The following is a 14,833-nucleotide window of genomic DNA, read 5'->3' as shown; positions in this document are numbered from 1 at the left end:
GTAATTTCTTTTTAGGGTTTTTCCTATAACTATAATAATATAGATATACTAATCCCATACCAGTTGCTATTTTCAGATGGTAAGGTTTTGTATTTTTAAACCACATTTAAAAATCTATCTTTATGCGTATGTATGCAATTTGGTTCAGTTCCCTTATACAGAACAATGTGACAATGACTGCTTTTCTTCTTCCCATAGACCATGTGCACACGATTATGAGTGAGATCAGAGGGTGGAAATCTATTTATGCTCCACCCTCTCAATATACATGAATAGAAGACAAGTCTAATAAAAGAGTGTCCTCATGTGATATGAAAACTTAGGAAAGAGAGGTAGCTAGGCAAGTATTTTGCAGAGACTTGCAAGAAAAAAGTGAGAGAGCATATGTATATATGTTTAAAAGGAAAGGGATATGGTGGTTACGCTTTAAGCCAGTACAAGTTGGATTGAGACTATAAATGGCGTCTGGTGTGTGTTTTTAGGCCTGTGAGATTCTCTGCCTCAGTTTAGATATAACTCTCCAAGAAACTTTTCTGCAGTCACTAGATTTGGGTGGGCCCCACTGTGCTACATTTACAGGGTACTTCCTACTTCTCCGTCTCATCACTCAGACGTATACCTCTTAATTGCTTGTTTAATAGCTACTCACCGTGCTAGAGCATATGCTCTGGGAAGTCCAAGGCAGTCTGGCATGTTCAGTCAGGTATCCCACTGCCCGGCACAGTGTCCAGCCCACGGTCAACAGAGGGAGTGAGTGAAGAAGGCCATTGCACTTCTATACAACACCTGCAGGCAAATTAAGAAGGATTACCTACCAGCTGGGTGCAGAGGCTCACGACTGTAATCCCAGCACTTTGGGAGGCCGAGGCAGGTGGCTCACATGAGATCAGGAGTTCAAGACCAGCATGGCCAACAAGGCAAAACCCCATCTCTACTAAAAATACAAAAAATTTATCCGGGCGTGGTGACACATGCCTGTAATCCCAGCTACTCAGGAGGTTGAGGCAGGAGAATCGCTTGAATCTGGGAGGCAGAGGTTGTAGTGAGCTGAGATTGCGCCGTTGCACTCCAGCCTAGGCAACAAGAGTGAAACTCTGTCTCAAAGAAAAAAAAAAAAAAATTAACCAACAAAACAGGTGTTTAATGCAGGTATACTTACTTTTATTTGGAAGTAGATGTATTTAATAATAATACAGTTACTACATTTGGGAGAGAATGATTTTTGTTACAAACATGCATATGATAGAGATAATGTACTCCACTCTATTTCATTTAGCACTTAATCTGAATATTTACCTATAATCTTAAATATTTTGAGCTTATGATTTTTAATGGTTGCATAATGTTTCATTGTATGAATGCACCAAAAAACCAACCCTATATTATTATTTAGGTTATTAGCAAGTGTTCATTATAGATAATTATTTGACCAATACCACTATGCATCCATTTTTCTGTGGAGCTCTCTAGTCATTTTTTTAGAAAACTTTAGAAGTGGAATTATTGAATCATATGAATGAATTCTTTTTAATAACAACTGTATTGAGATATAATCCACATACCATACACTTTAAATAGGTAAATTGCACAATTTGGTAGTTTTTAGTATACTCACAGAGTTGTGTAACCATCACCAGGGTCAATTATAGAGTATTTCCATCACACCGTAAAAACTCACCAAAACTATTTCTCTTTGCTGTCTTTCCCCATACTCCTTGCTCAACTTCAGCCCTAGGTAACCACTCATCTATTTTTTGTCTCTATGGATTTACCTCTTCTGTGTGTTTCACGTAAATGAATCATACAATATATGGCCTTTTGTGAATGGCTTCTTTCACCTAGCATAGCATTTTTAAGATTCATCCATGTTGTAACATGCATCAATACTTCTTTCCTTTTTATTGATAAAAAGAATGCCATACTGTTCATATAGGAACTTTTGAAGTAACTTTGGCACACATTACAGCTCACTCTTCATATATGCTCATTTTCACTAGTAGCAATGTTTAATATTACTATTTCTTATATGCTTGCTAACCTTGGGCATTATTCCTTACACAAAACTGAGCCTCTTGGGAGAGGAAGGGGAGATATAGTGATGGTTTCAGAATTGACATTTCTTCAATAATTAGTGATTTGGTCTTTTTAGATATTTTTGTTAGCCACTTGTATCTCTTCTTGTGTAAATTTTGTTTCATGTCACTTTGCCATTTTGTTTGAGGGTACTGTTTTTATTTTGTTTCATAAGAGCTCTTATATGTTAAGGTTGTTAACCCTCTGTCCTTGATGTTGCTTATAATGTTTTAGATTTAAAAATTTTTCAATTTTGGCAAAACACTATCTACCAATCAATCCCTTAAGGGGTCTTTAATTTCAAGTCTGGAAAAGCCTTCCTCTTCCTAAGATCCAAGGAATATTTTATTTTATTACTGCTATAGTTTCCTGTAAAAATATTTCTTATTAATATAGGATTTATTTGGGTATTAAAAGACGTCAATCTAGTTTTATTTTTTTCTCCAAAAGGGCAATTAGTCATCTTAATACCTTTGCCCAATTAATTTATGTATCACTTTTATCATATACTCTATTATTCTTTTTATCTGAGTGTCTCTGAAAAATTCTCTGGTTTATAGTTAATTTGTCTGATTTATGACAAAGCTACCCCATTTTAATCATCAAAGCTTTAAAATAGGATCCAGTAACATACATGACCTCTATGAAGCAACCAGTGCTCTTAAATGGACTTTACATATATTAGCATTTAGTCTTAACAAAATATATGTGAATTATTATCCTCATATCACCAATGAGGAAGCTGAGGCAGAGAGATTGAGGACTTACTGAGTCAAGATGCGAGTAAGTGGTGGTCCCAAAATTCAAACAAAAACACAGGCTCTAGCCCCCACCTTCCTCACCAGTGACCACTCCTGCCTGGTGGGGTCCTGAGATCTATGGTCCAGCAGTTTTAAGTTCATACCATTAGTTATGCATATTTATGATACATTATGCATCTTTCTTCCCTGATCCTTGGATATTTATGTGAATATTTTTAGTTATATTATAAAAAGTATTTAGGTTTAAAACTTTTAAGTGTTTTTATTGCCCATTGCCAAGTTTTTAAAAACCACAACTTCTAAATACTGAAATTATTGCATTGAGTTGTTTTTCATTGGTTAGTTTATTTTACAAGGTAATGTTTTCAGGAATAGTATGTGGCTGCTTACAATCTCATGGTCTTATCATGTCTGACACTACATTGTTGTTAGGTTACTCATGAATACTAACTTGTTTGCAAATAACAAATTAGCATCAATGCTTTTTCCAAAAAAAAAAAAAAAAAAGCGAAAATAAAGAATTTGATTAAGTATACTCTGATATACAAACTATATAGGAAATAAATTCCATATTCTTGTTCCATTATTCTTGTTGCTTGTTTTCTGCAAAAATACTTGTAAATTTATTTTTGCATTTTATTAATTTTGTTAAAATTAACAGTTTCAACTAAGATCTATCTAGGGTTGTTTCTTTTTAAAGCTAGTTTGCCTCATATCCAGTGAGCCATTTTGCAAACTCAAGTACCTTTTTAGCTTAGAGAATTATTGTCATTATTATTAAATTGATTTTTGTTTCTTTTTTTTCAGCTTGTTGTGTCCTTTTGAAATTCCTGTTATATGTAATGTTGTTTCCTCTTTCTCCACTTTGTCATTCATTTCATCCTTCTTCTGACAATCTCATTGTCACTTTATCACTTTCCCCTTACCTCATTTACTCACCAGGTATTTATTAAGAACCTGCCCTGTGTCAGATATTACAATAGGTACTGGTGATAGAGGAGTGAAAGTCTAGGACATAGAGCCTGCTTTCATAGAACCAATGATCGAGCAAGGAAAACAGATGTAGAACAAGTCACCATAAGCACGCTACTAGAGGACATTCCTTACACTGTTACCAACACAGCAGTCTTACATGTCTATACCAACTGGTCTATCTATAAATTGAGCAGAAGGATATGGAGCTCCTTTACCAAGCCCAGGCTCCCTGTAATGTTCCTGCGGTTTCCCCTTTGCCTACTTAGTCCTTCAATTTCATTATATTAATATTTTCTGTTAAACCAACTGGTATACTTGCTGTTTTTCTGATGCATCCTGACTGATACTGCCTGTCTTCTGGTTCAGTTTTCTACAATATTCAATATGCTATTTACTGTCTCCATATTTATTTATATGTTTCTAAATCAGAAGTTATGTTTTTTCTTTTTTCATAGTGGCGGTTTCTTGATCTCAGATGTTATCCTATTTATAACTCTCTACTCTAGATTCTCAGTTGCTATTTCCTTTTGACTTTAAAGAACTAAAATTAGAAATTATCTAAAAATAAGCCTCTTGCTTCATGTCTTTTTAGAGGAAGAAATCTATTTTCGGTTCTATGGTTTGTTTCCTTATCTTGTAGTATAATTCTTGTTATATGGCTAAGGATGTTTTCCTTAACAGTTAGAAATTGGATCGGTTCCTGTCTGTTTCTTTCAAGCCTTAAAGCTCATATAGGCGATTAAAGTGTTCAGATTGCCTATTCAGAAACAAATTAGACTGGGTGCCCTATGGTGAGAATCACAGCTGTACCTCTGTGTCTAAAGAGTTTATTTCCATCATGTCTACTGTATTTAGTAGCTGACTGGAACTTGTTGGTAAGTTTACCCTCCTTAGGATTCAAAAGTTTGCCCTTCTTAGCAGTCAGTGTCCTGGCACCAGTATCAGGTACAAGCCAGAACTAGGACTCCGTGATGCTTGTGTTTCTCACTTGGTGTAATGATGTCTGATCATTAAAGCTCCCTAACAGGTCGACGGGCTGTTACCAGTGTTGGATCCAGATATATATAGTGCCCTAGTTTTTCCCTGGCCCCCAGTCATTCCCTTTAATCTTCGTTCTTTTTATGTACACTTTTGGGAGGGAAATATGCGTCTTGCTAGGACTCTTCCAGTCATTTCAAATGTCATTTGGAAAGAGCAGCAGGTTGGATTGGCCTTTTCTTCTACCTAATCTTGCCTATGTGAGATCTGTTAGAAGTTCCTTGAAGTTTCTAGTAATACCCTTTCCTAGGTCCCACTGTCAATACAGTTTACACACATACATACATACATATACACACACATACATGCACACATATAAATATGTAAATTATATAAACGTGTGTAAATATGTATGTATGTATTTACTTACCTATTTTACTGAGAGGCTGGAATAGGGAGAAAAAAAATGGCATTTCTCCAGTTGTCTTTTCACCTGATAAACGTATTTAATTGTAGTAGTGTGTAGATAGCCATAAACTAAGTAATTTTTACCTTTTCTATTTCTGTTGATCTAAGAAAGGACACAAAAGTAGAATGTAAATAGAAATTTGCACTATTGGTTTTCTATACATTATCTGGCTGAAAACAGATTAATTGGTGGTGTCAAAATTGGGATGATCATTTAGCAGCACTGAGCAAAGCTTCCTTTAGAAAACAAAGCAATGAAGGAAAAGGAAAATTTAAAAAAGAAAAAAACATAGCAAACAAACCAAACAAAAGCCAGACACAGTGACTCATGCCTGTAATCCAAGCACTTTGGGAGGTCAAGGTTGGAGGTTCACTTGAGCCCGGGCGTTGGAGACCAGACTGGGCAACAGAGCAAGAAGTGACACTCTGCCCATTTCTACAGAAAATGTTTTAAAACTTAGCCCTGTGTGATGTCACACACCTGTAGCCCTAGCTACTTGGGAAGCTGAGGTGGGAGGATAGCTTGAGCCTGGGAATGTTTAGGTTGCAGTGATCTATGTTTACACCATTGCACTCCAGCCTGGGCGATGGAGCGAGACTTTATCTCCAAAACAAAACAAAACAGCTCCTTCATCAGCAAACTGACATCTCATATGTTAAAGTCACTCTCACTCTATGATAGACTAATTTTGATATAGTTCTGATAAATAACCAATTCATATGGAGGAGGGATTTTTGACCCAAAGATCTCTTGTGAGACAGCAGAGGAGAATTGTGTGGAAAACGTGAGACTTTTCATTCTGGGTTTATTCACAGTACCTTCACAGTTTTGTTGTCAGATATGTGACCTTCATCATACTTGGAGTCAGAAGTCCTGAATCAAACGGGCTGTGGCAATTTACGGTTACTGGATGGAGGGAAGCTGGCTTTAAAACTCAGGGGACAGCAGAGAAATGAGAGAATGGATCTTGTCACCCACCTGCAGTTCGAGTTGTTTTAAGATCTTTTGCCTTATATATACTCATGAAGACCTCCGAATATGTAGCACTGCTACTTACAAAAGACATTGGTTGCCTCTGGGAGGGAAAGCATTAAGAGTAGAATTCAGAGGAAAGTGAACACATGGCTTGCTGTGCTTGTTATTCATTGAGTGTTTTTGACTTGCTAAAAGCAAGTTTAATGTATTTATACAATTTATAAAGATGTAACTGATTCTGGAGCTCTCCTCTTTACAGGGAACATATTTCATGTTATTGTAAGCAGTGAAGAAAATTAAATCAATAAATTCACAGCCCATAATTTGAGACACTCAATTTGAAGAAAAATGCATTGTCAAGGAGGGAGGGCAAAATCTTTTACATTGTGGAAGACTTGTAAACAACCTGTCTTTACCCTACTATCCTGTGCTTTCAAGTGGCAGCAGGAATTACCGTCCTGCTGCAAGATTATCAAAGAGTTGTCATGACACCTCCAGAGAAGTAAAGGCCAACTCCCCACCTTTTTTTAATGAAGCGTGTGCTCAAGTGGAAAGCAATGCAAATGAAGCTCTTCTGCACTGTCCATCTATGTCCTTTTCCCTGAGAAGGCTTTGCTGGTTAGCACTCAGCCTGGGTGTCAGGAAGCTTAGTGCATTGTTCCCCATCACTGGCACTGATGCTCTCTGTGACCACTGGCAAGCCAATTAACCTCTGCAAGTGTCATCCTTCCATGTGCAAAAGGTTAATGGTACAGCTTGTTTGCAAAGTGCCTGGAGCCTTCCATGAAGGGCACTACCCGAATATCCAGCATTGCTGTTTGACTGGAGGGCGTTGTGTTTTATAATTACATGTTTGGTTGGATAGGTTATAGATTTTGTTGTGGTTGAATGTTGCCCCTTCTCCCTGGTTACAAATAAAAAGACTAATAGGTAATCTCACTCTATTAGCATCTTCTAGAGCCCCCTAGAGGGTTAAGGGAATGGCAGAGGTTACAGATTAATAATGCATTCTTCAGTTGATAGAAAAAAATCATGTACATCTCAACTGCATAATAGCTGTGGATGGCAATTTATTAGGCCAAGTGTTTCATCAGATGCTCAGCAGATAATGCTGGCAAATACTCATGAAACAATGGCGTTTTCTGTGTGTTTTTTTTCTACTTTCCTAGTTATTTATTTTGTCCTTCACATCAATATAGGACATCAGAAACTGTTTTGTCCAGGTTATTTCACATGCATTTATGAATATTTGGAAAAATGATTCTCTTGTTCTAGAATTCCTGGAACAAGTGACTTATTTGTGTGTGTGTGTGTGTCTAGGTTGTGACATTAAGCTCACTTTTTTGTACTTGAACCAAATTTGAATAACACTAGACTTGGAGCAAAGTGTTACCTATCTCATGCTTCTCTGCAGATTTACGGAAAAACTTTGAACAAGACCCACAAGGAAGGGAGGTTCCCATTGAAGGCATGATTGTGCTGCACTGCCGCCCACCAGAGGGAGTCCCTGCTGCCGAGGTAAGACAGGATCCTGGGACCAGTCACCGGGAGGAACCAGGCCTGTTCCCAAGAGGGAGGGCAGAGTCCTGTGTGGCTGGAAGGGAAGTCAAGGAGCCCATGTCTGGGATTCTCGTTGCCTGGGCTCAATTGCTATAGATGATGAAGAAATTGTCTAGGAAATAAGCTAGAAAGGAACTTGTCTCCCGTCTACTTCTGTGTTTGCACAAGGCCCTTGGTAGGCAGCCTGTGTAGGATTTGATCTGCCTTCTTGGTTCTGGGGACCTTGAATCATAAAGATGTCATTCTTTTTGTCCTCTGTCAAGATCTTCTTCTGATATGCATATTGGCTTATGGAGCAAATCTGAGCTGTTAACAGGCAAACACGCATGAAAAAGCCCATAGGAAAGGTCAGAAGACGCAGTTCCAGTGTCACTGGTGTTTGTTCATCCTTCACTTTTTTGTGGAACAAGCGTTCATTTATTGAGTGTTTGTTATGTTTTCTGCACTGTGCAGGCCTTAGGGATATAAAACATGAAGCCACTGGCCTCTGATATGTTATCCTTCCTTCACAAGCGAGGTGCCTAGAATCCAGAGTCACAATGTTTTTTGCTTCTTGAATGTTTTCTAGAAGTTCTACCTTACTATTCAAATATAATTGTCCCCGGTAATGCACTCTGGTCATAGGAAAGCCTTTCTAAATCTTTTATTCACAATGAGAAGATGGCCCCGATAGACTAGCAATATAGCTATTATTGGAGGAAAAACACTAAGAAGTGTAAGACATGCTTAATATAATGAAAAGTTTATAAACATAGGCCCATGAACCCCAAAAATCTGAGAGAGGTCTCAGTTAACTGAGAAAGTTTATTTTGCCAAGGTTGAGGACTTGCGCCCATGACACAGCCTCAGGAGGTCCTGACGACATGTGCCCAATCAGAGCACAGTTTCATTTTATACATTTTAGGGAGACGTGAGACGTCAATCAACATATGTAAGATGAACATTGGTTCAGGTCCCGGAAAAGCTGAACAACTGGACGCAAAGGTGGGATAACTGCCCTGGAAGCAAGGATGGGGCTTCCAGGTCACAGGTAGATAAGGGACAAATGGTTGCATTCTTTTGAGTTTCTGATTAGCCTCTCAAAGGAGGCAATCAGATATGCATTTATCTCAGTGAGCAGAGGGGTGACTTTGAATTGAATGGGAGGCAGGTTTGCCCTAAGGAGTTCCCAGCTTGACTTTTTCCTTTAGCTTAGTGATTTGGGGGCCCCAAGATTTATTTTCCTTTCACAGGCCTGAGTTCAGCAGCACGTGGTCCAGGTTTGACTCTTCTTTGGGAAGCTAGGAAATGGTGTTTGCAGGTATTGTTTATTCACTGAGACGCAGATATACAAAGAAAAAGAAAAAACCAGGAGCCTATGCCTCATATTTTAGTAAAATTGGGAGTTTGTAATTGGAAGGACAAAAAAGGAGATAAAATAAACGGGAATGAAAAAACACACATATTTGCATATTTAGAAAGCGTGCTAGGTGGACACTATTCAGGGCTCAAATGGCTCACAGAAATGAAATAAACGGACTTGAAAATTAAACTGAACACTCCATGCATGATGTAAAATGATCAGAAAGGAAAATGCTTATTTAAAAATTTTATTGAATGTAGAACAAAAAAGATATTGATCTCCTTTTGCTGCCCTATTGTTTTCTACCAACAGCACACCCTCCTTTCCTGAGCAGGGCGTTAAGTGTCAGGCAAGGGACTGTGTCCCTCTCATTTAGGACATCACGTGTGTTCCTGGGAGCCTAACAGAGGTATCAGCAGTTCTCTACATTCAACGCCCATCTTTCAAAAAACCCCAGTTTACAAATGTTTTATGCATAAAAATGTCTAGGCTCTGTAGTGCCAGCAGTGTGAGTGTCCCCTGGTACACCCATGTTTCCTTCTGGTTCTGTGCCAGGTCACTGCCATTGACTTTGGCAGCAGCAGAGAGGGGTGTTAATGTTTTTATTAGCCATCAGCCTATAGGAAATTAGCATACTCTAGATCTCTATTAATCTACTTTTTTTTCAGATGGAAGATAACTTAGATATTTACCTGGCATAACCTTTGCATTTTAAAAGCAGGAAAACTGATGCTTATATCAGTGACCAACCAAAGGTCATGCAGCCATTTAAGGGCTCTGTTCAAAATCCTGCAAAGGTACTCCAAAGCACTCCAGGTAAAAGTCTAGGTTCTTTTAGTGCTTTACAAGATTAAATATAATCTGGCCTGGTGTGACCTTATATATTTTATTTGACTCTGCATTTGACCGCGCTACAGGCACCCTGGCCCCCTCAATCTCTCTCGGATGCACCAGCCATGCTCCTACATTAGGGCCTTTGCATGTGCTGCCCTCTCTGCCGGAGGGCTCTTCCCCAGCTGTCACACTGCTTTGTCCCATCTTTCTTCAGGGTTTATTCAGATATCACTTGCTCAGTAAGGCCTGCTCTGTACACTCTGCAAATGTTGCAAATATTTGCTTCCCCCACTTCACCTTTTCCCTGCTTTATCCCAGCAATTTATCCTACTAGGTATATACTTTCTTTTTACCTGTTATCACAAGCATACTCCATTTACTTTGCTTATTTCTCTCTACGCCACTGAAACTTAAGTTTAATGAGGGAAATTTGTGGTTTCTCCTCTTCATTGCTGTGTCATCAGAACATGAAACAGTGCTACTCATGGCTATATTCAGAAAGGTGAAAGATTTTTTACAAGTGTTGGCAAGGATGTGGAGAAAAGGAAACCCCTGCACACTGTTGGTGGGAATGGAAATTAGTATAGCTATTATGGAAAACAGTATGGACATTCTTTCAGAATGTTAAAAGTAGAGCTACCATTTGATCCAGCAATTCTTCTGATAGGTATATACTAGGTATATATCCAAAGCAAATGAAATCAGGATGTAGAAGAGATACTTGCACTCCCATGTTTATTGCAGCACTGTTCACAATAGCTGCATGGGTAAGATAGGGCATCAACCTAAGTGTCCATCAATGGACAAATGAATTTTTAAAATGTGGTATGCATACACAATGGAATACTACTCAGCCTTTAAGAAGAAAATGTTGTCATTTTGTGACATCATGGATTAACCAAGCAGGCTGTATGTCAAGTGCAGTAAGCCAGGTACAGTAAGAAAAATACCACAGGATCTCACCTCTATGCAGAACCTAAAAAAGCTGAAGTCAACCGGGTGTGGTGGCTCATGCCTGTAATCCCAGCACTTTGGGAGGCCAAGGCAGGCAGATCACCTGAGGTCAGGAGTTCGAGACCAGCCTGCCTAACGTTATGAAACCCCATCTCTACTAAAAATACAATAATTAGCCGGGTGTGGTGGCACGCATCTGTAGTCCCAGCTACTTGGGAAGCTAAAGCAGGAGAACAGTTTGAACCTGGGAGGTGGAGGTTGCAGTGAGCCAGGATCATGCCACTGCACTCCAGCCTAGGCAAGTGAGCAAGACTCTGTCTCAAAAAAAAAAAAAAAAAGCTGAAGTCACAGAACTAGAGTAGAATGGTGGTCACCACATGTTGAGGAGATGGGGAGAGGTTGGGGAGACATTGGTCAAAGGGTACAATATTTCGGTTAGAGAGGAATATGTTTATTGGTCTGTTGTACAATATGGTGACTATAGTTAATAACAGTGTATTGTATTCTTTAAAAATGCTAAGGGTAGATTTTAAGTGCTTGCATCACAAAAAGAACAATAAGTTTGTGATGTAATACATACATTATTTAGCCTTATTTAGCCATTCCACAGTATATACATATTTCAAAACATGTTATACATGAAAAATACATGCAATTTGTTAGCACAAAAAATAAATTTAAAAAACATGCTTCTTATATCCAGGTGTTCAATAAATACTTGTTGAATATGAAGGGAAATTAGTCTGCTAATTATGTTGATGAATATTTAAGGTTATCCCAGGATTAGCCCTAGACAAAATGTAAAATGCATTAGACAACATTTTGGCTTTGTTTTGTTTTGTCTTTCTCTCATGATTGCGTACTAACAGGTGAAGAAAACATTCCTACCTACTTTTTTTCATATATGTAAATATAAATTTATTAACTCAATCGCTAGTCCTACAACTAAAGAAATAAAGATATATTTTCACTTCAAGTTTGATTCACTTTTAACAGTAAAGAACACCTCAATGCAATATTTAGACATTTTGGCTGATTGTTAAACATTAACTAAAATGGAGCTTTTCCTAAGAGTGTTGCCACATTTTTAAATTACTAGACATTAGGTGAAACTATTTTGAATTTATATAAAAGTTGAAGTATTACAGAAAGTTCTCATGTACCTTCCCCCTCAGTTTCTTGTTTTTTTTATTTTTATTTTTATTTTTTTTGAGACAGAGTCTCATTCTGCCACCCAGGCTGGAGTGCAATGCTGCACTCGGTTCACTGCACCCTCTGCCTCCTGGGTTCAGATGATTCTCCTGCCTCAGCCTCCTGAGTAGCTAGAATTACAGGCACCCGCCACCATGCCCTGCTGATTTTTGCATTTTTAGTAGAGATAGAGTTTCACCATGTTGGCCAGGCTGGTCTCTAACTCCTGACCTCGTGATCTGCCTACATTGGCCTCCCAAAGTGCCGGAATTACAGGCATGAGCCACCACACCCGACCCTGTTTCCTTTTTTGTAATTTACATCTTACATGAGTGTGGTACCTCCCGTACAATGACCGAACCAATATTGATACATTCTTATTAAGGAGAGTCTAGAGTTTGCATTAAGGTTCACTCTGTGCTGTTGTCTATGGCTTTTTAAAAATTTCATTTCAGGTTCAGGAGTACATGTGCAGGTTTATTATATAGGTAAATTGCATGTCACGAGAGTTTGGTGTACAGATTAGTTCATCACTCAGGTGATAAACATAGTACTCCACGGGTAGCTTCTTGATCCTCTTCCTCCTCCCACCCTCTCCCCTCAAGTAGACCCCAATGTCTGTTGTTCCTTTCTTTGTGTCCACATGTTCTCAGTGTTTAGCTCCCACTTACGCCCCCACTGCTTGTTGAAGACATAAATTTAAAAAAGAAAGAACAAAAGAAGAATAAAAGATGTGCAGTCTGGTAAGACAGCAGCCAAAAGCAAAAATACATTTTGGTTCATAAATGCACACATGAGCGTGCATACCCACTCACCCACACTGAAGCATCTTTTGAGAGAATGCAGGGGACTTATGAATTATAAGAACTCTGTGACTGTTCAGGACTGAGATTGGTAGAGGATTCCTACGAGAGGACAGACTGGCTTCTAGGAGGTGAGCAGCGTGCCCATATGTTCAGTTATTTAGAGGCTGAACTCTGGTGAATGCTTGAAAGCAGCTCTTTCCACATCCCTCCCTCTTTCTTGCCCCAGCACCCTACACTTGAAGGCAAATGAGCTCTGTAGACTGGCTCATCCCCTTTCTTCATTTGCTTCTGAGGGTGCTTTTCAGCTGTAACCACAAGGAGGAGAGCAAGATATGAAAAACTTTCAGTGGCAGCACAGTCCAATGTCAGTGAAAAAAATATTTGGGAGAGCTGTGGAACAAGGGAACACAATATAGATGTATCAGAAAGTACGCTTTCTTTTCTGGTATCTACCTTTCTGACACATTTCCAAATTGTAGTTATTCACTTCCTATATTGGTTTCCTAGGGCTACTGTTATAAATTACCACCACTGAGGAGGCTCGAAACAGCAGAAGTTTATTTTCCAACAGTTCTGGGGCAGGAGCTGAAATCCAACAGCATTAATTCCTTCTGAGGGCTCTGAAAGAAACCGTTCCATGCTTCTCTCCTAGATGCTGGTAGTTACTGGCAATCTTTGGTGTCCCTTGACTTGCACACTGATATGATTATGCTTTGTGTCCTCATCCAAATCTCATCTTGAATTGTAATCACCCATAATCCCCATGCGTCAAGGGAGAGGCCAGGTGGAGATCATTGAATCATGTGGACAGTTTCCCCCATGCTGGTCCCATGATAGTGAGTGAGTTCTCATGAGATTTAATGGTTTTATAAAGAGCTTTTTTCCTCTTTAACGGGCACTTCTCCTTCCTGCCGTCTTGTGAAGAGGTACCTTGCTTCCCCTTCTTCCGTCCCCAGCCATGCGGAACTGTGAGTCAGTTAAACTTCTTTCCTTTATAAATTAACCCTAACCCTAACCCCTAACCCCTAACCCTAACCCTAGCAGTATGAAAATGGATTAATAAATAGATACATCGCTCAGTCTCTGCCTCCATCGATTGCAGCTTCACATGGCATTCCCCTGTGTCTCTGAATTTCTTTTTATAAGGACACCAGCCATTAGATTATGACTAACTGTAATCCCATGTGGCCTCATACTTTATATTCTCCATCACAAAACATCTACAAAGACCCAATTTCCAAATAAGGTCAGGTTCTCATGTTCTAAATCAATGTGAATGTTGGGGGACTGCTATTCAGCCCAGTACACTTCCCATTCTACCTCTGGCATCAGATCACTTTTTTATTTTAATAATGTGTATCTTTTAGGAATAAATTTCAGACCCAGACCAGCTGAAATTAAATATAAACTAATTCCAAGGAGCAGCTGGGGCTTTAGGGTAGTTTAAAACAGAAATTCTCAGCTGAGAAGGGGCAAAAACTTTGTTTTATAAATGTTGTATTATAGATGAATATGGAAAGTATTTCAGCTACATTAAGGGTTAAATAGACTATTGATGCCATAGCAAACATTTGTTTTTTAAAATCTGATCTGTATAAATGTATGAAGTACAAGTGTAATTTTGTTACACGCATAGGTTGCATAATGGTAAAGACGGGGCTTTTAGTGTATCCATCACCCAAATAACAAGTAATTTCTCATCATCCATCACCTCCTCTTCCTGGTTTCCACTGTCTATTATTCTACACTCTATGTCCCCCTCACCCTGCCTCATCTCCACTGTCTGTCATTTCAAACTCTAAGTTCATGTTTAGCTCCAGCTTACATGCGAGAACATATGGTATTTGTCTTTCTTTGTCTGAGTCATTTCATTAATATAATGTCTCTGGTTCCATTCATGTTGTTTCAAAAGACA

At 38.8% G+C, this 14,833-nt stretch overlaps 1 protein-coding gene across 2 annotated transcripts in view; it reads left to right on the top strand.

Annotated features, from left to right (window-relative positions):
* The window catches only part of UNC5D (unc-5 homolog D (C. elegans)), a 584,569-nt gene that overhangs the window by 377,104 nt on the left and 192,632 nt on the right, over window positions 1-14,833 (top strand). For both annotated transcript variants that reach the window (XM_011960721.1, XM_011960722.1), the window contains exon 4: window positions 7,646-7,749. In XM_011960721.1, the coding sequence (XP_011816111.1) occupies window positions 7,646-7,749 (104 nt within the window). The remainder of the gene's footprint in view (window positions 1-7,645; window positions 7,750-14,833) is intronic.

The sequence above is a fragment of the Colobus angolensis genome, unplaced genomic scaffold (assembly GCF_000951035.1).
Source record: "Colobus angolensis palliatus isolate OR3802 unplaced genomic scaffold, Cang.pa_1.0 Scaffold52, whole genome shotgun sequence".
Classification (NCBI taxonomy): Eukaryota; Metazoa; Chordata; class Mammalia; order Primates; family Cercopithecidae; genus Colobus; species Colobus angolensis.
Note: the sequence above shows the minus strand (reverse complement) of the source record. Positions and strands in the feature narration are given on the sequence as shown.